Below are 24360 nucleotides of genomic sequence, written 5' to 3'. Positions count from 1 at the left end.
TGTTTTTGCACAGTTGACAAGCTAAAAATGGTTTTGACATTTTTAAATGGTTGAAAAAATTGAAAAGAATATTTTGTGACATGTGAAAATCACATAAAATTCAAGTTTCAGTGCTCATAAAAAGTTTTGTGAGCACTATCATGATACAACAGCACAATAAAGTAGTTGTGATAGACACTGTATGGACTGCAAAATCAAATGTGTTTACTATGTGACCCTTTAAAGACAAAGTTTGATGATACTGGCCTAGGTTCAAATCCCAGCTTTGCTATTCACTACTATAGCCCTTGATAAATCACTTTGTTGGGGTGCAGCGGAGCGTCGGAGGGGAGAAACCACACAAGAGACTCACTTCATGCAATCGCAGGGGGGAAGTTTATTGAGGATCCTGTTCCAGCGCGCTGGGACTCTGTGCTCACTCAAGAAGGGAGAGCAGCCCAGAGCCCAGAGCGGAGGTCAGGTGGAGCTTAAGTACACTTTTTGGAGAGGGTGGGGGGCTTTGCATACATCAGAACAAATCATCATGAGGCGCGGGAAAATTGAACAACAACCCTGAGTCAGGATTAGTGCATACATTGGCGGGAACAATTAGGGCAGAGATGATTGGTCATTTCTAAGTGGGGTACACATTTAAACTGATTGGTTCTGGGGCCTAGATGCGTACGTGCCATGCTACCTAGAGCCCTTAGCTATTAATCAACCAGGGAATCAATGGAGACATTTACTAGGCAGTTCCCTCATTGTTCTAACAACTTTACAGGGATTACAAGTTCCGGGGATAGCAGAGGAATTGTAACAATAGACTTGTATGATTGTAACAATTGTCTTTTACTTTTTAACCCAATCCCTGCACTTTGGAAACTTTAGGATGCCTGGTCTTTTACACTTTAACTCAGGCTCTGCGGCTTAGAATCAGCTTGGAAATTTTACCTTTACAACTTTAACCTATGTTTCAGTTTCCTCATCTGTAAAATGGGAATAAGAATTATTATTAGTAGTTATTATGATGATTACATAATTAAACATTTGAAAAGTGTTAAAAATGCTTGGCACATAGTGTGATGTAAATTCTTTTTTTTAAAAAAATAGCTTTATTTTATTTATTTATTTTTATGTGGTGCTGAAAAACCAGCCTCTACCTCAGAGCAAAGCCTGTCCAAGGAAGGGACATGGCCTTTGTCCTTGGAAAAACCCACAGAGCACTCTTAGGCACATTCCCACCCTGCTAAGTTGTTTATCTACAGGAGAGATCTGCTGCACTGGGTGGCCCTGACTCAGTCAGGCTAGGTGGGGATCCATAGTAGCCCTAGCAGCCACCAATCAGCATGAGACAGGGAAATACCTGGGATGCACGCACACACAGCAACTGGTGACGCTGAGAGGCCCTGAGCCCAAGGTTTGCAGCAGTTTTATACATTCTTTGGAGAAGGCAGGGACTTTACATACATCATAGCAAATCATCACACACTGCGGGGAAAATCAAATAACAACTCTAAAACATGATTAGCACATTCACTGGTGGGAACAAGTTGGGTAGGGGTGATTGGTCAGTACAAAAGGGGTATTCATTTGAACTGATTGGTTTAAGCCAAGAGGGGTGTACATGCTGAACTACAAGGTTTCCCAACTTGTTATCAACCACCATAAACTGCTGGGAGGGTCATCTGGCATCCCAGGTATTTCCCTGTCTCATGCTGATTGGTGGCTGCTAGGGGGTTGCTATGGATCCCCACCTAGCCTGACTGAGTCAGGGACACCTGGAGCAGCAGATCTCTCCTGTTATTTGTAGATAAACAACTTAGCAGGGTGGGAATGTGCTTAGGAGTGCTCTGTGGATTTTTCCAAGGACAAAGGTGATGTCCCTTCCTTGGACAGGATTTGCTCTGAGATAGAGGCTGGTTTTTCAGTGAACAATTCTTTGGTCTAGATCAACGTTCTCTGTTCTCTGTTCCTAATCAATAAGTAAGACTTCTCTAAGACTGGGAGACTGTGTCCTATGATAGTTGGGTTTTTTTTGTTTGTTTGTTTTTGGTACTAGGGATTGAACTCAGGGAGCACTGGAACACTGAGTTGCACCCCCAGCCCTATTTTGTATTTTATTTAGAGATAGGATTCACTGAGTTGCTTAGTGCCTTGCTTTTTCGAGGCTGGCTTTGAACTTGGGATCCTGTATAATAGTTTGGTATCTAGACTTAAGCCTGGATTGAAGTTTGACCTCCTAGATATCTGATTTTGGACAAGTCTTATTTTAAAGCAGGGCTAGCAATATCTATTTCTTAAAGGTATTATGAAGGTTAAAAATGCTGATGCACATAAGTGCTGAGTGCAACACCTGGTTTTTAATTACCATCCCATAAACATCAATTATTATTATTGCCATTATTCCAAGAGCTGGCCACAGAGTGAATTACTGCTAATTGATTGCTAAACTCCTAGGACAGCAGCAGTTTGTATATAGTGTGGTTTGAGCAACACTGGGAAGCCCTCTCTGGTTGCCTTGATGTTCTGAAATTCTACCATATCATATGCCTTAAGTTAAGTAGTACTTTTCTGGAATCCTCTTTTTTAAACGAATATAGGCACTAGGCATTTTCCTTATGATGGCATCTTGGGAACAAGGGACAAAAGATGGGATTTGTGATCTCCAGGAGAAAGGGTATAGACAGATCAGAACCTCAGAAAAGATGGCGGAAAAAAATAAGGAAGAGCGGAAATGTTGCACAATCTTCTATCTTGGGTAGAATCCCAGTTTCCCTAAGGTGTGAGGGCAGCTTTCATCTTTGCAGGGATGAATTCACACAGTCACGCCTCTTTGGCCCCTAGGGCGTCCACCTTTGAAATCTACAAGACAGCTACCTTGAAATCTACAAGATGCCTCAGGGCGCCATCTCCTTGTCTCCTCTCGCGCAACCCAGACAGGGAGGTACTTTGCCTTTCTGGGAGTTCATCCACCAGCAACTCTGAACCTCTTCTTCCCTCCTTCATGACACCAAAACTCCCTTGGTTTTGGACCCAGGTGAGATATGAGGGTTTGTTTCCCAGTGACCTTCTGGTTTGACACCCGAGCTGATTCTCTAGCAGATGGTGGAGCCTGAGGCTCAGGCTCATATTCCGTGATTAAAAGTATTTCTTGCCTCTTGTTGCTGCTTTTACAGTCTGGAGCAGCACAAATAAGGCCATCATGTCCTTGACCAGTGTTGAGGCAGGATGCAGGGGAGAGGAGTGACTCACTGTGCATCTTTCCTACACGCTACCAGCTTGAGGTCTGAGGATGCGTTGGACCCTATTTTGGTCCAGAATTTTTCATCATCCAGAGCTATTTTCCCGATTACGCAGAAGTGGCTGAGAAATTGGGGACAGGCCTCTATCTCCATGGAAACTGTTATACTGCCCTATGAGAGCAAATTGGAAGGGGTGGGGAGCAAGCCTGGGAGGTTAGAGATCCCCGGAATCCCGCGTGTTAGGGTATTTAACCTGGACTTGAGAAGATCCGTCAGAAGGGAATTTAGAGGAGACTTAATGGAAGAAATTGATGCTCAGAAAAAGCAGAAAATCACTTGGGTTACAGTGTACTCCCTGAGAAGAGGCAGGGTAAGCTGAACTCAGAATTCTGCAATCCCGTTTTTACCCCAAAGCCTCAGACCCTCTTAACTCCATTCCGTTTTGAGTTTTCCAGTACACAAATCCTAGCGTCCCTTTGGAGCGCTTCCACAGCGATTCTACAAGACTTCCCCTTTAAAGAGCTCTACCCCTTTAAGACTCAGGGCTCCTCCGGTCACGCTGTCGCAGTCGTAAGGCCCCGCCCCTCAGGCAGCTTCCGCAAGGCCTCGGCCGCAGAGCGGCGGTCACTGCCCCTTTAAGCCTGAGCCCCGCCCCTTCCCTTTCCCCTCCCCCTATCCCGCACCAGGTGCCCCCACGGGTCGTGCGGCGAGGCGCGCGTCGGTGAGCGCTGGGCCCCGAGGGGCGTGCGGACGCGTCCCGGGGCTCCCCTCGCCCCTGCGGTGGCCTCTGAGATCCCAGGGGGCGGGGCTGGAGTGGCGAGCCGGCGGCAGTGATGGGGTGGTCGGGAGCGCGGGAGGGGTGGGCCGGGGTCGGGCCGAACGCGGGAGGGGCTCAGGTGATTTGGGGGGAAAGGAACGGCCTCCCGCAGTACTCACCCGACTAAAGGGGTGCGGGGGACCGGGTTTACGGCCAGGCGGCGTTTCCATTCCCTGCCCAGCCAGTGTCTCAGTCAAGTCTGGCTGATGAGGCCGTCCCCCGTATTCCTCTGGTGTCCAGGCCCCTTTGTAGGGGGCGGCTGTTGGCCTGTCCTGCCCCTGAGATCGCTGTGGTGAAAGCTGCTGGAGAAGCCTAGGCTGAAGGTGGTGGCTTTTGAGGGGGGCGCCAGTAGGGTACCGGCTCCCTTCGGACTCCTGGCAGAGGGGGTCTCAGCAAAAGGCACAGGGGTGGAGGGTGGCCAGTAGTGGGCCACCTGGCCCATGTGGGATAGATGTCTGCCCACCTCCTCTAGATAACTTGTTGTGTTGTGGTTTGGAGAGGGGTCTGGCCTGGGGACCTCAGTTCCAATACTACTCTGTCCATCAGAGAGCTGGCGGTCACCATGGCAATGCGGGAGCTGGTGGAGGCCGAATGCGGGGGTGCCAACCCGCTCATGAAGCTGGCCGGCCACTTCACCCAGGACAAGGCCCTTCGGCAGGAGGGATTGAGGCCTGGCCCCTGGCCTCCTGGAACCCCAACCTCTGAGACGGTGAGTGTTCCAGTGGTGGAAATTCTCCAGTAGGGCTGGGATAGAGGGTCTAACTGTATACTTTAGAATAGCCTCTTTCTCTGTTGTGTTGCAAGTGATACTAGTTACCACTTTATAGCACTGTACTAAGCACTGTGCATCTTTAGATGAAAGCAACCATTTTATAGATGAAGAAACTGAGGCTCTGTAAAGGTTTTGACTTGCACTTCGGTCATATAAATGGGAGAGCTGGAATTTGGCTTTCTTATGTTTGCTTGTGTGCCTGTGGCCTTCATCACTGTACCCTATTGCCTCTCTTTCTTTTCTTAGGTCTCCAAGCCTTTAGGAGTAGCCTCTGAAGATGAGGTAAATTTACCAGTTCTTTTTCTGCCCCATTGTTCTCTTGCCCATTGTTGTTTTTCACCCTTAAACTTAGTTAATCTATATTTCAATCTTTGGACTCTCCTGACCAAATTTGCTTGGTAGTGGTTTTTTTTTTTTTGTATTCTTTGTTTTCAAATCTGTGGAATGAAAATTTCTCCCTTTTGTCTCTAGTTTCTGTTTATCTTTCTTTGTATCTGACATCAGTATCTACATCTAATGGACCCTGTCTCTTCTGGGGCCTCCTGATCCCAAGGTTTCATTTGACCATCTCTCTTGTGACAGTTGGTGGCTGAATTCCTGCAGGACCAGAATGCATCACTTGTTTCCCGAGCCCCCCAGACCTTCAAGATGGATGACCTCCTGGCAGAGATGCAGGAGATTGAACAGTCAAATTTCCGCCAGGCTCCCCAGAGAGGTGGGTTCCAGTGAAAGGTACAGGGGTGGACAGGCTGATGAGAGGGGAGATCAGTATTTTCCGTGCAGGCAGGGCCAAGGGTATTCCATATGTAGTGAATTGAGATTCAGAGGAAAAAGCAACAGTGTTTTCCTGTGCATTCAGGGTTCCTTAAGCATTCTGCTGACAAATATATTAATTTCCCTATTTCTTAGTCTTCTCTGTTTCTTTTAAGCCCCTGGTGTGGCAGACTTGGCCTTATCTGAGAACTGGGCTCAGGAGTTTCTTGCAGCAGGAGATGCTGTGGATGTAACTCAGGATTATAATGAGACTGACTGGTCCCAAGAATTTATCGCTGAAGTTACAGGTGAGGCTTATCATGGGAAAAAAAAAAATCTATAATAGTACTTATGGGGCAATTAAAATTCTATACTGTTTTCCTAATTCTTCTTAGGATATACAGAGATTTTGACTGCTTAAGACTTTTCTGGCTTCTTGACTAATTTTTACAAGACATTGAACCTGATTTCCCTTAGAATAGAGATCTGATTTTGGATTGGATAAGCAAGTTTGTATATAGAGAGAATGAGGTTTTAGGCCTACCTCTTTATTATCTAGAACTTTATTACTGTAATTTAGTGGAGAGGAGTCGGAGATTGGAAGAATGGCCCAGGAGAAGAGAAATACTCACCACAGCACCTGGGATTCTGGTGTTAAGTCATCATGTACAGAACTGGGGTTTTGTAAGTATGATTGTGGAGTTCAGTGACCCAAAGAACAATAGGCCTTCTTTATCTGTGGGTTCCTCATCTTGGCTTCAGCCAACTGCTGATTGAAAATATCTTGGAAAAAAAATTATATCTGGTTGCTGGGCGCAGCTAAGCATGCCATAATCCCAGTGGCTCGGGAGGCTGGGGCTGGAGGATCACGAGTTCAGAGCCAGCTTCAGCAACTCGGTGAGACCTGTCTCAAAATAAAATATAATAAAAAAGGTCTGGGGATGTGGCTCGCTGGTTATGTGACCAGTTTAATACCTGGTACCAAAAAAAAAAAAAAAAAAAAAAAAGTATAGACTACAGACTTTTTTCCCTTATCATTGTTCCCTCAATAGTATAATGGTATAACAATGATTTACATAGCATTTATGTAATATTAGGCATTATAATAATCTAGAGATGATTTAAAGTATATGGGATGTGAATAGATTTTATGCAAATTCTATGCCATTTTATTTCAAGAGAGGAGCATTTTCAGATTTTGTGGGACAGAGGGGGCCTAGAGCTACTCCCTTATGGACACTAATAGGTGAAATGTACGTGGTCTTGAAGGACAAAGACCATTCCCTGATGTAAAAATTTTTAATAATAGCTAATATTTACTTTCAGTGTTCTAGACTTTGTTTTTTAAGTGTTTGGAATGCATTATCTAACCCCATGAGAACCCCAAGTTCTAATTACTGTTTTTAATCATATTTTATAGATAAGAAAACTGAGGTTTAGAGGTAAAGTAACTTGCTCAAGGACATACAACTTTGTAAGTGGTAGAGTTGAATTTGACTCAGGGTTTGACAGATTCCAGTTCTTATGGGTTCAACTGTTAAACTCTCCTGTCAGGCCTACAGTTCATGTATTTATTTTTTTGGTACTAGGGATTGAACCTAGGGGTGCTTTACCACTGAGTTACATGCCCAGTTCCCTCCTTTTTTTTTTTTTTTTTTAAATTAGTGTTTAGATAAGGTTTTGCTAAATTATTGAGGTCCTTGAAGCTACTGAGGCTGGTTTCAAACTTGAGATCCTCTTGCCTCAGCCTCCTGAGTTGCTGGGATTACATGCCTGTGCCACTGTGCCTGGTCCCAGGCCTGCAATTTACTTTCTTTATTCTTGCTTGGCTACTGGCTTCAGGGTCTCACTCCAATTTCCTTTCTGAAAGCATCTATTGCTCATTGTATCCCGGATTGGTTTATCTCCCAGTCTGATTAGGGATAGGGAGAAGGACTGTCTTTTCAGCTTTCTTCTTCCTGATTATTTATATAGAGAGAAGCACTGCCCTTTTTTTGCTTTAAGAAATCAAGAATAGCCAGACATGGTGGCACATGCCCTTAATTTCAGCGGCTCAGGAGGCGGAGACAGGAGGATCATGAATTCAAAGCTAGCCTCAGGAATGGTGAGGCCCTGAGCAACTCAGTGAGACCTTGTCTCTAAATAAAATACAAAATAGGGCTGGGGATGTGGCTCAGTGATTGAGTGCTCCCGAGTTCAATCCCTGGTACTCCCCCCCCCCAAAAAAAGAACCCCAAAATGTAACAATAAAGCTCACCTTTTTAGATGAGGAAACTGAGATTCAGGAAGGGTAAATACTTTGTCTAAAACCATTCAGTAACAGATAATATTCAAACTCATGTCTGTTTGACTTTAGGCTCCATACTTTTGATAACTGTTCTGCTAAAAATGAGACTGTTCCTTGTGGAATTGTTAAAATCTGAGCTTTGACGAAGACCTTCTGACAGAAACTTTCAGGTTTTTAGTCACACCTTAGACTTAGCATGCTGTCTTTTTAAAAATATTTTTTAATTGTAGATGGACACAATACTTTTATTTATTTATGTTTATATGGTGCTAAGGATTGAACCCAGTGCCTCACACATATTAGATGAGCACTCTACCACTGAGCCACAACCCCAGCTCCAGCATGCTGTCTTTTAACACACAGAAACTTTTATTATATGTGTGGGCATTGGTGATTTTCAGTGACTCAGGAAAAATAATCATTACTATGATGAGCGTTGAGATTGATTAAATTTTTTGCTACAATTACCTGAATTGCTTGCAATCATTGAAATCTTCCTTAACTCATAAATGAAAAACAACCTTTGAAAAACATGTTGGACCTGTCTCACCTGTTAAAGCCTCTTTGGAGATCTCTTCTATTTTGTATGTTTTTTTGGAACTCTGCCTGTTTCACAGAGGCATGGACATGGGAACCTGGGAGGGGAAGTTGAGCTTTCTGAAGTCTACCTTCATAAAAGTGGCTTAGTGTAGTAATATTTTGCTTTCCATGAAGTAGGCCTTTGGTAGTGAATAAATAAGTAAAGATCTGGAAGAAGAAGCTGAAGGAAATTAATTTTCTAATAATTAATTTTCTTTCTTTATTTTTAATATATATGTTTTTTATTTGTAGATGGACACAATACTTTTATTTTATTTATTTTCATGTTGTGCTGACGATTGAACCCAGTGCCTCATGCATGCTAGGCAAGCACTTTATTACTGAGCTACAACCCCGACTCTTAATAATTTATTTTTTTTATCTTTTATTGCATTTGTGACTGATATTAAAGCAGTGGTAGAGGTTAACTGTTGCTTTATGGGTAAGTAGATTTTGAAACAAGCAAAGGATATACTCTAAATTCTTACTATTTAAAAATCCTCATTATTGAGATTCTAAAATTGGATTTATTAAGCTCAATTTCTTTCTTTTTTTAAAAATATTTTTTTAGTGGTAGATGGACATAATACCTTTATTTTATTTATTTTTTTAATGTGATGCCTGGGATTGAACCCAGTGCCTCATACATGTTAAGCAATAACTCTACCACTGGGCTGCAATCCTGGACCCAATTTCTTTTTTATTTTATTTTTAAATATGGAAATAATTATAGTTTCACTGGAAGTTGCAAAAAAAAAAAAAAAGTACATGAAAGTTCTGTGTATCCTTTACCTAGTTTCCCCCAGTGGTAATATTTTGCACAATCCTTAGTTACGTACAATATCAAAACCAGGGAATTGCCTTTGGTGTAATCCACAGGGTTTATAGACTTCACCAGTTTCTGTCTATAACTCACATTTTAACTTAAGGTAAAAATCAAGATGCAGAAGTATTTAATCACCATGTGAACCTCAGTTTAAATTCCTGATGGAATTCCACCTCTCCTAAATTTTCTGGCTACATAATTCTTCTCACTGAGATCTTGAGATAAAACACATTTCAGGGTTCTTGAATTTAAGACAGCCCCAATTGGCATGGTATTTGAAGTTTATAGAATAATTGTGAGATATAAATCTGCACTTACAGGAAAATGCCGTGGGCATAAGAGGGAACATGAGAGGAAGAGGAAGGACTAGTTATTTTTCAACCAAATTTTAGGACTAAGGAATAGCAATAGATAATTGGCAACAAACCTTCTCTGGTTGGAGGAGGAAGAGGCTGTAGGAAAAAAAGGAATAGGCTCTTACCCTCTTACTCTTACTCTCTTCCCCCCCCTCTTCTCTCTCCCCCCCTCTCCTCTCTCTACCCCCCTCTCCTCTCTCTTCCCCCTCTCCTCTCTCTTCCCCCTCTCCTCTCCCCCCCCCCTCCTCCCCTCACTTCTGTGACTGGCCGCTAAAATCCTGCTAATAAAATCTTGGACAGGTTAAAAAAAAAAAAGAAAGAAAAAAAGGAATAACAGTCTCACTGCAATGTTTTCTAATTTTTATATGGGTTTGCCATGAATAGATAATAATGATAGTAGCTGAAACATTTGTTACTATGTACTTTGGTCTAAACAGAAACCTCTATGAAGTATTTATTATTATCCCTATTTTATAGATAAGGAAATAGAAACTTAGAGAATTTAGTAACTTTTTCTCAGATATACAGTGAATAAGTGGTGGGTGGAATTGGGATTGAATGTGGATAAGCTGACTAGAACCTGCATTTTTTCGATAGTGCTATTATCAAACAAAGAAGCTGTCTTTGGTAAGGGTAGGAAGTTCTGAGTTTTTGATTTTCAAGTTTGGAATAGACGTGCCTAGACAGAATGAATACATAGTGAAAAATTGTATGAGGTGAACATTATGAATTGGATATTTAGATCATTCATGGCTTCTAACTCTACTAATGTATGTGACCTAGGACAGTCTCTTTCCCTCCTTCAGCCTTAGTTGCTTCAATTTCAGACATATTCAAATGGATGTGATTTTCTGTAAGAATTTCTTAACCAAGATTGTGAAGATCAAGCATTATTCTTTTGATTATTTTATTTGACTCTTTTTTTCGGAGCAGGTCATATATATGTGGCAAATATATATGACCAAATATCAAATTATCGCAATTTGAGGATGACTTTTCTCACCTTTGTGATTTTTAAAAAAATCTGCCTCATGTCTGTTGTGAAGTTCAGGTGCTTTACATTTTTCAGTTGCTTCTGGTCATTGAGAAGGGCATTTCACAAAAAAGTTCCTGTGAATATGAGGAGCACTTGTAGCCAGAATATGCTTTTGTAGAAACACTTGTGAGTAAGAGGGAACATGAGAGGAAGAGGAAGGAATAGTAATTTTTCAACCAAATTTTAGGACTAAGGAACTGGGATGTGTTATAAAGTCTGTTGGGTATGAAGCATTTCCTTTTCAGTCTCCATACTTTAGCTCTGTATTTAGGGCAAAGGAAAGAAAAATGTTGCTTGTAGGAACTAAAAAGGAAAAGGATTGTTGAGAGTCCTTGAAATTAAGAGACAGAGTCTATGGCCAAAAGTCAGTTACTTACTGTATTTTTATTGTATTAGTTATGTACTACTTATTTATGATTATGAATATGTATTCTGGGACTTGTTTTTTTTTTTTAGGTTTTTGACATTACTTTTTCAGATTTTGAGATCATTGAAATTATTCAGGCAAAGTCTCAGTTAAAATGAAATGGAAGGTTTTGTTTTACCTTACTACTGCAAGGACAAATCTACATTGTCAGTGTTAAAAGCAGTGACTGTCAAATATTTATATTAGAGACAGACCAGATGATCTTTTCTGTGTCTGATTTTTTAAAGATGCGGACGCAGAGCTGAAGGGAAGAAAGAGCATTCCATGCTCATGCCTTCTCTCTCTGTTTCCTTATTCTTTAGGAAACCTAATCTGTTCCACTGCTTTTTTTTTTTTTCTTGTCCTGGGATGGTAGGACAAAGTCCTGGAGGTTGAGAAAGAGTTTAGCACTCTGATTCAGTTTGTTGCCTTGGTAATGTTTGTTTTGATGTTGCAGCAGTGCCCTTTGTCACTTAAGCTTCTAAGATAATTTCTAGAATTAGACTGAAAAACATGGTCTTTTAAAATGAATTGGAAGTGACAAAAGTTAGTGTTTACCTCTGGGGGTCGGGGGCATGAAGGAAACTCAGGGAGCTGTAAACTTGCTTTGGGTCATGAGTGGAATGTATTCATATGTGTAAATTAATTGAACTGTATGCTTATTGGCACCTATTCTGTACCTTGATAATTATATGTTAACCTTTCAATTAAAAAGTAAAAAGTTGGGCTGGGGATATAGTCAGTTGGTAGAGGGCTTGCCTTGCATGCACAAGGCCCTGGGTTCAATCTCCAGCAACACACACACACACACACACACACACACACAAAGTGAAAAGTCACCATCCCATGGGAAGAGCAGATCCATGTGTCTCTCATTCTAGCCTGTTTTTCTGCTGTTCACATTCCCTTAGTAGGTATGTTATGGTGAAATGAGCTGCCTTTTGTGGGGGTGGTGTGACTCTGGTAGAGAGAGAGGTTCGGAGCTCTTCTCTTCTCCTTTAGCTCCTTACTGGTCCTCATGACTCCTGTGAGGAAGATGGAAGCTCTGGTGCTTGCTATTTCTTATTGAGGTCTTATGGACTTCAAGAAAAAATGTTTGTCTCTTAATCCTTTCCTGAGCCTCCTTATTTGGTTTCCTGTACCCTTTGGACTGGTTATTGAAGAAAATGTTGAAGATTTGGTAGTATTTTCTTTTGACTAGAAGTCTCTGAGGGAGTCAGCAGGGTTTTGTCTATGTTGGCCTGGTTAAGAGAATCAGCTGAGTGTATGCATTATTTCCCTTTCCCTGATCCCACCCTGAATCCTGGGTTATTTCCCCAACTCTGTGCTTCTTGCAGACCCCTTGTCTGTGTCCCCTGCCCGCTGGGCTGAGGAATATCTGGAGCAGTCTGAGGAGAAGTTGTGGCTGGGAGAGCCTGAGGGAACGGCCACCACTGATCGCTGGTGAGTTACTTTCTGGGTTGTTGTGAACAGAATACAACATTGAACAAGTTTTCCCGCCTCCCCCAACCTCCTCCATCTGCATTCTCAAACCAACTTACAGGCAGGCCCCTTTTTTTTCTACTTTATTCATTAATGTTTCCACTTGTATTACTGGCCTTGCAAATTGGTATTTCAATTATAGGCAAGAATTCTACCTATCCTATCAGAAGTTCATAACTTTACCTTATGTACTTTGTTCCCTTTTTAATTTTGAGCTTGCTACTTTCTGTTCCTTCTCTTTGTATAGTTGAGGTTGGGGAAGGGAAAGGTAAAAAGATGTAGCTAGTGCTGAACTGCTCCTGCCCAAATGTCCTTCTTTAATGTAAATTGGAGATGGTAGCTCCTCAACTAGAGAGTGCAATAGTGTCACCCTCTGTTTTTCTCCTGTAGGTACTGTACTTACCATGGGCTGGGATTGGGGAATAACATAGGGAAGGTGGTGGTTGATTGAATGGTAAAATGGGATTTCCTTATCTATTTCAGGTACGATGAATATCATCCTGAGGAGGATCTGCAGCACACAGCTAGTGACTTTGTGGCCAAGGTGGATGACCCCAAATTGGCTAATTCTGAGGTGAGCCACATCCCATTGCTGCTGAGCTTAGCAGAGCTGGTCTTGGAAGGCAAGAGTCTTATTTCTCTTACCCAACTTAACTTTAAGGAAAAGTAGATGAGATCCTAGTTGTCCATTCCTTCCTCTCTGGAGAATGGAGACTTAGGATCCTGCTTATTCCTTCCAACATCTTTCCCTCATTTCCTTGCCCACCAACCTTCTGTCTTATCTGGTGTGTTCTTAAATCTTTAGAGGCAGGGATCCCTTTCTTTCTGCTCTTTGCTTTTTCCAGGGCCTTTAGCATATCTTGTCTAGAGCTAGAGATGGTCAGGGGGAGGGGCAAGCACAGGTTTTTCTGGGCATGGTTGAGTGCACACCTGGAAGTCCTCTCCCAAGGTGCCTATATGTGTCTCTGTGCCCCAGTTCCTGAAATTCGTGCGGCAGATTGGCGAGGGGCAGGTGTCCCTGGAGTCCGTTGCAGGGTCGGGCCGAGCTCAGGCAGAACAGTGGGCAGCAGAGTTTATTCAGCAGCAGGTAGGACATTGTCACTTCTCAGTCCCACTTGAGAGTCAGCTGGTGCCCCAGGCCTTGGTTCAGTGTTCATTGATCCCAGATGGGGAAGGGATTTTATTGCCAGCTTGTCTTGGTAGCTATCAGATCCTGAGTGGGTGGGAGTGAGATTCTGAGAATGCTCTTCTCAGCATGTCCAGGCTGGTGGTGTTTAGTGGGTTTATAGTCTGTTTTAGTGGTTAGAAAGTTGGTGATAGTATTGACCATCTTTCTTTGTCATAGGGTACCTCAGAGGCCTGGGTTGACCAGTTCACAAGACCAGTAAACACATCTGCACTTGACATGGAATTTGAACGAGCCAAGTCAGCTATAGAGGTAAGAGCAGATGGTGCAGGATTGGGCACTCTGAGAGCACCTATTCCCTTGGAGAATGGGTTATTAACATCAAAGGTGATGAATGCTGTATTTCATAATGTATCTGGATTGTCTGTGTGAGAATTGTATAGCAGCGGTGTGGCTCCTTTTCAAAACCGAGACTTCTGGACACCACTGCAGACCACTGCATTGGAATCTGGGGATAGGATCTTGGAATCTGCATTTAAAAAACCTCATCTGAGGATTGAGGATTCCTTGATTCCTTAACACGTTGAAATTTAAGACCTGTGGCCTTAGGGAGTACATTCTCTGTGAAACTGAGGGTGGGGCAGGGTGGTTATGAAGGATCTCCTTTCTCTACTTGCCTTCCCTTCCTTACAGTCTGATGTCGATTTCTGGGACAAGTTGCAGGCAGAGTTGGAGGAGATGGCAAAACGGGATGCTGAGGCTCACCCCTGGCTCTCTGACTATGATGATCTTACATCTGCTTCATATGATAAGGTAGGGGGACTCCTAGTTTTCCAGGTTCCAGAAATTCTTTCTTTAGTGATTTTCCCTTTACCCTGAATTTGAAGACTGTTCACATTAGATGAATTTTCTTGAAACCACTTTCCATGAAAAGCAGTGTGAATCATATCTTTGTCCCTATGTTCCTTCAGCAATTGAATGTATACTTTATTATTGCAATATAGAGGTTAATGAGGCTACTTGTGTCAAATAACGACAGTACAGTGATGTAATACTTCTGAAGGTTGTTTGTATATGAACACAGATGAAGTTACTCTGGTTTAGATAGTGAACTTGGAAGATTTGATAAAAGATGGTTAACTTCTTTGGTAGGAAGCAGTAGTTGATAGACTGTCTCTCTGCCTCTACACCTTAATAAATCTCTTTTTTTAATGCATCAGTTCAACTTAAGTTCTAATCTTTTTACATAGTTAACCAAACAGTTGCCCCAATTTAGGGTTTCAAAGAATTATATTAAGTAACTTAAATAATAGAAAAATTTCCCAGTAGTCAGTGGTAAAAGATTATTGAATTTTGCATAGAGCATGCATGTGCTATTGACCTAGAAGCATGTTACTTGAGCATTCTCACTGTAAAAACAATCTGTGTTGGGGAGTGTGACTAATAATTAAATTCTTGTGTTGAAGCATAGGGTGGAAAGGAAAGAATTGCTTGGTTTTGAAAAAAGGCAAAAAGGAACTGAGTGATTCCTTTTCTTAGCTCATATATGATTGGGGAAGGATTCTGGGGCTAGAACCAGAGGCTGAGATGCAAAGCAGAGTGGTAGAGGCAGATGTTGACTTAAGGGAACTGTACAAAGACAGGGAGAATGAAATTTAGAGTAACTTTAAAAAGGTAAGGATTTAAGAGCCGGTGAATAATTTAGTATTAGGAAAGATATGATTTTGCTTATTTTTACAACATGATCTTGGCTTTTCTGAAAAGTATTCTGGGGGAATATTATAAAGGAGATTTTACTTCTTTTACCATAATATGAGTTCCTCCAATAGAATTCTGGTAAGGGAGAATAGAAAGATATACCTGTAGATAATACTTTTATTAATTTTAAGAGGCAAGTTACACATTGTAGATAAAATTCTTGAACCCTTTTAATATTATTGATATGTTGAAATATTGCAAAATTAGGATTAGAAACATTTGCATTAATGTTCCACACAAAAAAATGGTAGACTTTTTTTTTTGTAAACTAGTGAACAATTCAGATTCTATTTGGCTTTAATCTAGTGGATATTGAATTATATGTCAATAATACTTTTTTAAAAAAGTGGATCTTTTGATTGTCAAATAAATTTCTAGGTCTCTTTGAATGTACTTTTTTTTTTTTTTTGGACAACCCTTAAATTTTCAGAGGCAACTTAACAAGTACTTGCTCAAGTATGGATTAAATAGACTGCTGCCATGTGAAAGAAGTTTCTGTGATGGGAGGTACTCTACTTTGTATTTCTGTAGAATGATCTTAGGAGATTTTGGAAGAGACCAGATAGTGAATGAGACACAGCATAACGATTGGTTTGGGTTAGACTTTTAGGATATAACAGTGATGCTAGATTTATTCTGCAGATTGTTATGGTTTCCTTTAGAGTATTCTTTTTCCATCTATGCAGACATTCTAATTTTGAAAAATTCTTCTTTGAATAGCAATTGATGAGCCTTCAGGGAGGATAGATAGCAAAGACGAGGGGAAACTTAGAGAATTCTGCGGTTGAAAGATTCTGGCATTGATTTGTCTTATTGTTTACTGAAGACACATGAATATATTCAGATCACTCCTGGCTGTCACAAACAAGCCATTGTATCTCAAGGAAACATCTAGAACAATGAGGATAATATTATTTATAAATAGTATATTAAGCTTTTGTTATAGCTTTGGTGAATATACTCATTTGATGCTCTCAGTAGCTTTGAGAGGTAGAAATTACATTCATTATGAAATTACAACATAGATGACCATAATCTCTTTCCCTAAGAGTGGCTTAAAGCATAGATTGATGATGGATGGTGGTTAAGGTTTGAATATAAAGGATTTATTTTATTGAATTCTGGTAGTCTAGGGTGGAGGTTGTCAAACTATGGAATAAATCCACATGCCACCTGTAGTTATTATGGTTCACTGAGAATGGTTTCAACATTTTTAAATGGTTGAAAAAAATTAAAAAGAAGAGTAATATTTGGTGATACATAAAAAATAAAGTTCAAAATTCATTGTCCATAAATAAAGTTTTACTAGAACATAGCTGGGCTCTTTACTAATCCCTGAACTTGGGTCCTATTCTGCCTTTTGAGTTTTTAATATTGTACAAAAATTTCCCAAAATCTATTTCCCAAAAACTATTTCAACATTACTATACTTTACCTCAGATCCATCTCCTACAGTGTAATCTCACTTCATGAACCACTTGTTGTAAATATTCAGTTTTCCTTTGTGACAAATGACTTGTCACTGAAGACTTAGAATAGTTTCGAACTTTGTTGAAATACTTCACCAAAATCACAAAAAATAATGAAATGGCCTCATGTCTTTATTATGTACAGTTTCATCCTAATTTGTCCTTAACTATATTATGTTTTAATCTATGTTTAAAAAGGCTCTGTCTGGTATTTTGCTTCTTGTTTTCATTCTGTATGCTGTTTTGTAATGGTAAGTATTTACTTCCCAAATAGGAGCATTTTATTTGCTTGTCCCAAGTCATACGTCTTGCTAGTGACTTTTCATCTAATCTTAAAACTACCCCACTTACATAAATTGCTAGTTGACAAGCTGGATGCAGTGGCATAGGCTTTTAATCCCAGCTCCTGAGGTGGCTGAGCAGGAAGATTGCAAATTTGAGGCCTCCTTGGACAATTTAGTGAGACCCTGTCTCAGAAAAAAAAGGGTCTGAGGATGTAGTTCAGTGGTAGGGTGTCCCTGGGTTCAATCCCTAGTAACACACAAACACACACACAGGAAGAAATGCCTTCTGTCCAGTGGTAAGAAATCAAAGATATGGAAATGTACATCTATGAAGACTTCCTAAAATGAGCTCATGCCTAGCATGGATCAGAGTTGGTAGACTTTCCTACCTTTTTAGTTATTATAAATAGGAGAAGGCAGCATGAATCTTTTTTTAAAATATTTTTTAGTTGTTAATGGACTTTTATTTATATGTGGTGCTGAGAATCGAACCCAGTGCCTCACACACATGCTAGGCAAGAGCTCTACACTGAGTCAAAACCCCAGCCCAGCAGCATGAATCTTATACTGAGTGATTTTACTTAGTTATAGATGGTCTTTATAATACAGAGAATTTGCCATCAGTTAATACAGATAATTTAACTTCTCTACCTCTGTCTTGTTTGTTCCCTTCCTGTCTCTGCTGCTCTGATTGTGGTGGTTCCCTTTCGGACAACTTCTCACTTACATTCCTCCTTGTAGGGATACCAATTTGAGGAGGAGAATCCCCTGCGTGATCACCCTCAGCCTTTTGAAGAAGGACTACGGCGGCTTCAGGAGGGGGACCTGCCAAATGCTGTGCTGCTTTTTGAGGCTGCTGTGCAGCAGGATCCTAAGCATATGGAAGTGAGTGACTCATTGTTCTGACTGCTCCCTCCAGTTTTGAGGGAGACCCCAAAGAGGGTGGTACAGATGGATCAGGTCTGGGTTGGGGTCTAGGTTTGGGTGATGAGAGATGGTGAGTGGGGGAGGTCTGAGGAAGGGAGGATGGAAAGACTACAAAGATGATGGGATCTGTCAACTTCTCTCTAGGCTTGGCAGTATCTGGGTACTACTCAGGCAGAGAATGAGCAAGAACTTTTAGCCATCAGTGCGTTGCGGAGGTGAGTATGCTAAAGGATGAGGACCAGGTTTTCTAGGGCTCTGCAATAGTCTTTAGATTGGTGAGAACCCAGAACCAGATCTTTGACTTCTTTCTGGCCATTAACACTCGTGTTGTCTCATGACGAAACTCTGAGGTTTGGAATGAATGGGAGAGAATTGGTTTTACTCTTTTGTCAGTTTTTGGTTTTATCTGTGGGAACCTAGTTGGTTCCTTGGCAGCTAAAACTTTCCCCTTCTTGGGTCTGAAACTTTGTTATTAATTCACATATCAAAGGATTCTTTTCTGTATTAATTTGAGAGGGTGGGAAAGGTTGAGGCCAGCATGGTTGTATTGCAAAGCTTGGCTTTGACCCCTGGAGCTCATAGTGCCAACGTCACTGTAGATGAAGTGTCTGCTTATCCCTGCCCAAACAGGTGTCTGGAGCTAAAGCCAGATAACCGGACAGCACTGATGGCGCTGGCTGTGAGCTTCACCAATGAGTCCTTGCAGCGACAGGCCTGTGAAACCCTGCGAGACTGGCTGCGCTACACACCGGCCTATGCTCATCTGGTGGCACCTGGTGAAGAAGGGACTGGTGGGGCAGGACTGGGCCCCAGCAAGCGTGTCTTGGGATCTCTGTTGTCTGAGTGAGTGTGTGAGGGGTTCCTGGGATGAGGCATGGTAGAGTCCCTGTGGGTGTGTGACCTTGATTTTGGAAGTTAGGATAGATTGAGATCTATTGAGTGGGATGGGAAACTTGGAAGGAGGTCTGCATTCTACTATGCAGTACAGGGGTGGAACAGAAAAACAGGTTTCTAAATTTGAATTTGGAAGTAGGAGGGATGATTGGTACGTTGATCAATCTTGGGGATATGATTAACTTTTTAAGGAATTATTTGAGAAGTAGGAATATAGATGTATATGTTTACCTACTTTTTGGTGTTTTTCCCCTCCTTACCCAGCTCCCTGTTTCTTGAAGTAAAAGAGCTCTTCCTGGCAGCTGTACGCCTGGACCCTACCTCCATTGACCCCGATGTGCAATGTGGCTTAGGAGTCCTCTTCAACTTGAGTGGGGAGTATGACAAGGCCGTGGACTGTTTCACAGCTGCCCTCAGTGTTCGTCCCAATGTGAGTTTTAGGAAGGAATGGAAATGGGACTTAACTTTGTACCTTGTTGAAGAATCACTGTGCACAGGATATATAAATACATATATGTATATGTGTATATATATATTTTTATATGTACATTTTACTTTATATATTTCAGTTGTACATATACAATATTTATTTTTATAAATAATATATTCATAAATAAATATTTGTTTATTTTTATGTAGTGCTGAGGATTGAACCTAGTTCTTCACATGTGCTAGGCAAGTACACTATCACTGAGCTACAACTCCAGACCTGCACAGTATATTTCATTCCAGTGTTTTCCTTGCAAGGGCTAGGAAAAGAAGGGCAGGAAGACAGGGTCTTCTGGACCCTGGGGAGTTTGCATGGGGTGAGAGGGTTACATTGTGACCACTGAGAAGATAGAGTGGGTTAGTAAAACCCATTAGCTGAACAGAGTAGTGAAGCAGGGGGAGGAATGGGCAGAATTTGATCTAAGCCTAGCTCATGTTCCCAGCCCTTCTCCATCCCTATCCCAGGACTACTTGCTGTGGAATAAACTGGGAGCCACCCTGGCCAATGGAAACCAGAGTGAAGAAGCAGTGGCTGCATACCGCAGGGCCCTGGAGCTACAGCCTGGCTACATCCGGTCTCGTTACAACCTGGGTATAAGCTGCATTAACCTTGGGGCTCACCGGTGAGTCTGCCTGTTGCATCATGAGCAGGTGCACTGTTCTCCCTAGCTCCTTGTTCTCTGATCCTGTCACTTGACTAAATAACCCCAATTATCTTCCTCCCTATCACCTCCTCTGTTTTCTTCCATTGTTGTTCTGCTCACCAGCTGCTATTTCTCCGTTTCCCTACAGGGAGGCTGTGGAACACTTTCTGGAGGCCTTGAACATGCAGAGGAAGAGCCGGGGCCCTCGGGGTGAGGGGGGTGCCATGTCAGAAAACATCTGGAGCACCCTGCGTTTGGCTCTGTCTATGTTAGGCCAGAGTGACGCCTACGGGGCGGCTGATGCCCGGGATCTATCTGCCCTCCTAACTATGTTTGGCCTGCCCCAGTGACAGTGGGATGGGCTGCCCTGTGAGTGTCTGCTTGGAGGGGTCTCTGCTCTGGATGTGACTCCCTCTCCCACAGTGGGCCTACCAAGGGGGTGGGCTGATGACCACAAGCGGTATGGCCTCTCAGGAGCTGCTTCAGTGTAGGAGTGGACAGTCTTGTTCTCTAGGTCCTACATAATTGTAGGGAAAGGAGCTGTTGTCAGAGTCCCTTGGTAATTCAAGGGCTTTATGTCCAGCTACAGATCTCTCTCTGTTCATCACACCCTTTCTTGGTGCTGCTTTTTGGGTAGGACCCAAGGATATAGGGTAACTTGTCATCAACTGCCATTTCTGATAGGGTCTACCACATGTGTAATTTCTGTTCTTTTACCCTCTTTTACTTGGAATTGGTAATAGTCCCGCTTGCTTCCTTAGGCAGTTGTGTGTAGGAGGCTCTTCTGCTCTGCATCTCTAATGGTGGCTCTGTCTGGGATGGGCTGTGTTGGAAGCCAGCCTGTTTGATTAAAATGTCTATTTAGCGCTGCAGAGCTGAGTGTTGGTAGGGTGCTGATGGTTTTGTCATTCTTGGACCTCCCTGGCTGTGAGCTTGGATTCCTTGTGAGTGCTGATGCAGTAATGCTAGTACTCTATGGAACAGGAACAGCTAGGGTCAGAAAGTCTTTGGGTGTGGAGTAGAAGGAAAGCTTATGTGTGTCGGGGGGCCTGGAGGGGACTATGTAGGAACAGATTAGGGGCTCTGTCCTAGGGCCTTTGGTGGAAGGATAGAGGGGTGTGGTGAATGCAGCAGTTCCTCTTCTTAGAAAGATTTGTGAGTAGGAGTTGAGCTAACTCTTGTAGAAAGTTGATTTGGAAATTGCAGTCTTGCCAAATTCCTAGTAAAGAGGGGGTTCAGTGTTACCATAAGCCTTTGCTATACTTCTTGAAATGTTTCTAGGGGCGAGTGTTATAAAATCCCTTTCCCTCATATCACCTCTACAAGGTGAGGATTGAGGGGAGCTGAGGGAGCAGCTTGGATGCTTCTCATCTGTTCCCCTGCTTGGAGAGACGCACTAACCTCCAGAAACGACTGCTAAGCCTCTTGCCTTGTTTTCAGTAGCTAATGATCAGAGAGATTTTTTTTTTTTAAACTACCATGGTCCCAAGGTTCCATCCTGAAATTTATTTTTCTTTGTATGAATATGTATAAATGATTTAAAAAACTGTAAAATATTTGTATGAAAAATAAATAAAACTAATGTAAGTATGAGTTCTGCTGTTGGATATGAAGCTGTGGTGGCAGGATTTGGGTTGGTGTTTGGAGGATTGGTATGCAACAATTTTTCTCACTTTATCTTCCAAATTCTCATTGGAATACTGATTACCTATCCACCTCTCCAGTGTTATTGATCACCTAGTATCTGCTTGGGAGTGTGGAGAAGATGACTTTATCCCAGACCACTGTGTGTATGGGGTGTATGGGGTAGCAGGAGAGATGGATATTTAACAGTCATGGATTTCTACAGTTGTGTTACTATTTCAAAGGAAAATATGGTGTTGTATGATCGTTCAGTTGTTTTGGTGAATTATGTGAAAGGATTTTTATTTTTATTTTATTTTTTCAGTGCTTAGGTCTAAAGGTTTTCATCTGGTTCTATCTGGACTTATCATGAACTATATCAAGAGCCATATCTGGATGGGCATCTTATCTTTTTTTTTTTTTTGTTTTGGGGTACCGGAATTGAACTCGGGGGCATTCAACCACTGAGCTACATCCCCAGCCCAGTTTTGTATTTTATTTAGAGATAGGGTCTTACTGAGTTGCCTTGCGCCTTGTTTTTTGCTGAGGCTGGCTTTGAACTCACAATCCTGCTTCAGCCTCCTGAGCTGCTGGGATTACGGGCATGTGCCACTGTGCCTGGCTCTTTTTTTTTTCTTTTTAATATTTTTTTTTCTTATTTTTTAGTTGTAGTTGGACACAGTACCTTTATTTTATTTTTATGTGGTGCTGAGGATTGAACCCAGGGCCTCGAATATGCTAGGTTAATGCTTTGCTGCTGAGCCACAACCCCAGCCCTTTGTTTCCACATTTTTTATTGGTGCATTATTATAGTTATATCTATTGATGGAATTTGTTGTTACATATTTATACATGCACATAGTATAACAATATAATTTGGTCCATGTCACTCCCCATGGACATCCATCTTTTTTTTTTTTTTGAATACCGAGGATTGAACTCAGATACACTCAACCACTGAGCCACATCCTCAGCCCTATTTTGTATCTTATTTAGAGACAGGGTCTAACTAAGTTGCTTAGTCCCTTGCTTTTGCTGGGGCTGGCTTTGAATTAAAAACCTTGCCTCAGCCTCCCCAGCCGCGGCATTATAGGTGTGTGCCACCGTGCCTGGCATGGGCATCCATTTTGAGGAAGAATTTAAAATACAACCAGATGTCCATAACCGTGTCGGAATAGAAAAAAAAAATGTCTAAAGGAGAATTGGTTCTATAAATTATCCAGTCAGTGAAATGTTTAGCTAATTATATTTATGAAACAATTTTTATGACAACAAATGCTAAACGTATATTGGGAGAAAAAGCATTAGCAAATTGCTTAATATGCTAAAAGTATGAAGAGTTTGAGTGATTTTTCTCCTGCTTCATCATACTTCTTGATAGTTTCCACATTTTCTGAATTTATAGAAAAGAAAATTACACTATGGGGGGAGAGGAACAGGAGGAAGCAGTGACATCTGTTGCCACCTGGATGATCACAGGGCAGCTGTGATATGCCTCAAAGGATGGTAATGTAGCCACAGGGCTGGGAATGGGCTGTACAGGCCAAGGCAGTAGTTTCCACACTATAGAGATAGAAGAGGGAAGAAGTTGGACTGAGTAAATGGCTTAAGAATTGAGCTAACCCTACCTGGGTACACACCTGTAATCCCAGTGGCTGGGGAGGCTGAGGCAGGATTGCAAGTTCAGAGCCAGCCTCAGCAACTTAGCGAAGCCCTAAGCAACTTAGACCCTGCCTCAAAATAGAAAATAAAAAATTGGGTAGGGGTGTGGCTCATGGTTAAGCACCCCTGGGTTTAATCCTTGATGCCAAAAAAATATAAATAAAAGAGCTAACACCTGATTTAAGCCAAGTTTCCAGGTTCATCTGCTTCACCCATTCTTGGTAACATGAAGGTGTCCAAGAGGATGTTTTTCTTGCATGGTCAGTGCCAGGTATATATTCTGACCCCAAATCAAATCCAGCAAATGTTACTTGATTCCCCCATCAAATACTGTTCCAGGCACCATGATTCAGTTGACAAGGCAGGAAAGTCCTTGCTCTCATGGCTTACATACTTGTGAGGGAAGAGAATGCATAAGTAAATAAGAAAATTTCAGTTGTAAGTGCTGTGAAGAAGTCAAATGGCATAATGTATAGAGAGTAATGGGGAAAGTAGAGGGGGTACAAAACTAGGGAGGCCAGGAAAAGCCTTTCTCATGATCTGCATGATTAGACAGCAGGTGTTCTGGTGGAAGAGCCATCCAGGTCCTGGGGAACAAAAAATGCAAGGCTGTGGTTTGACATTAAAAAGTTCTGAGCACTCTTGATGGGTATGGTGGCACACACTTGTAATCCCAGCGGTTATGGAGGTTGAAACTGGAGGATCATGAGTTCAAAGCCAGTCTCAGCAAAAGCAAGGTGGTAAGCAACTCAGTGAGACCCTGTCTCTAAATAAATACAACATAGGGCTGGGGATGTGGCTCAGTGGTTGAGTGCCCCTGAGTTCAATCCCTGGTACTTCCCCCCACACACACAAAAAACAAAAACAAACAAAAAGTTCTGAGCACTCCCAACAGCAAGAAGGCCAGAGTGGCTGAAATGTAAGGAGTGGGGGCAGGAGTAGCAGTCCT

The 24360-nt window shown here is 42.0% G+C and overlaps 1 protein-coding gene across 7 annotated transcripts; it reads left to right on the top strand.

Annotated features, from left to right (window-relative positions):
* The first annotated feature begins 2912 nt into the window (after positions 1-2912).
* Pex5 (peroxisomal biogenesis factor 5) lies at positions 2913-21719 on the top strand. Of its 7 annotated transcripts, none has more exons than XM_013364239.4 (16): positions 2913-3016; positions 4585-4747; positions 5057-5092; positions 5393-5525; positions 5740-5871; positions 12391-12496; positions 13019-13109; positions 13512-13622; positions 13881-13973; positions 14355-14474; positions 17914-18057; positions 18244-18314; positions 18730-18942; positions 19258-19423; positions 19948-20105; positions 20275-21719. In XM_013364239.4, exons 2-16 carry the CDS (start codon positions 4601-4603, stop codon positions 20474-20476), a joined length of 1923 nt encoding a protein of 640 aa, XP_013219693.2. In that variant the 5' UTR covers positions 2913-3016; positions 4585-4600; the 3' UTR covers positions 20477-21719. The 7 variants fall into 7 exon arrangements, with proteins under 7 accessions (XP_013219693.2, XP_005338356.2, XP_013219692.2 ...); XM_005338299.5 differs by lacking the exon at positions 2913-3016 and adding an exon at positions 3784-3942; XM_013364238.4 differs by lacking the exon at positions 2913-3016 and adding an exon at positions 4112-4361.
* The last annotated feature ends 2641 nt before the right edge of the window (positions 21720-24360 follow it).

This window comes from Ictidomys tridecemlineatus, chromosome 6 (assembly GCF_052094955.1).
Source record: "Ictidomys tridecemlineatus isolate mIctTri1 chromosome 6, mIctTri1.hap1, whole genome shotgun sequence".
In the NCBI taxonomy this organism is placed as follows: Eukaryota; Metazoa; Chordata; class Mammalia; order Rodentia; family Sciuridae; genus Ictidomys; species Ictidomys tridecemlineatus.
This window is presented reverse-complemented; position numbering and strand designations above follow the sequence as displayed.

Coding starts and splice junctions, on each gene's coding strand:
- Pex5 (XM_013364239.4), top strand. CDS start 4,601: ATGGCAATGCGGGAGCTGGTGGAGGCCGAATGCGGGGGTGCCAACCCG. Junction 4,748..5,056: donor GAACCCCAACCTCTGAGACG/GTGAGTGTTCCA, acceptor TTCTTTTCTTAG/GTCTCCAAGCCTTTAGGAGT. Junction 13,623..13,880: donor CAGAGTTTATTCAGCAGCAG/GTAGGACATTGT, acceptor TCTTTGTCATAG/GGTACCTCAGAGGCCTGGGT.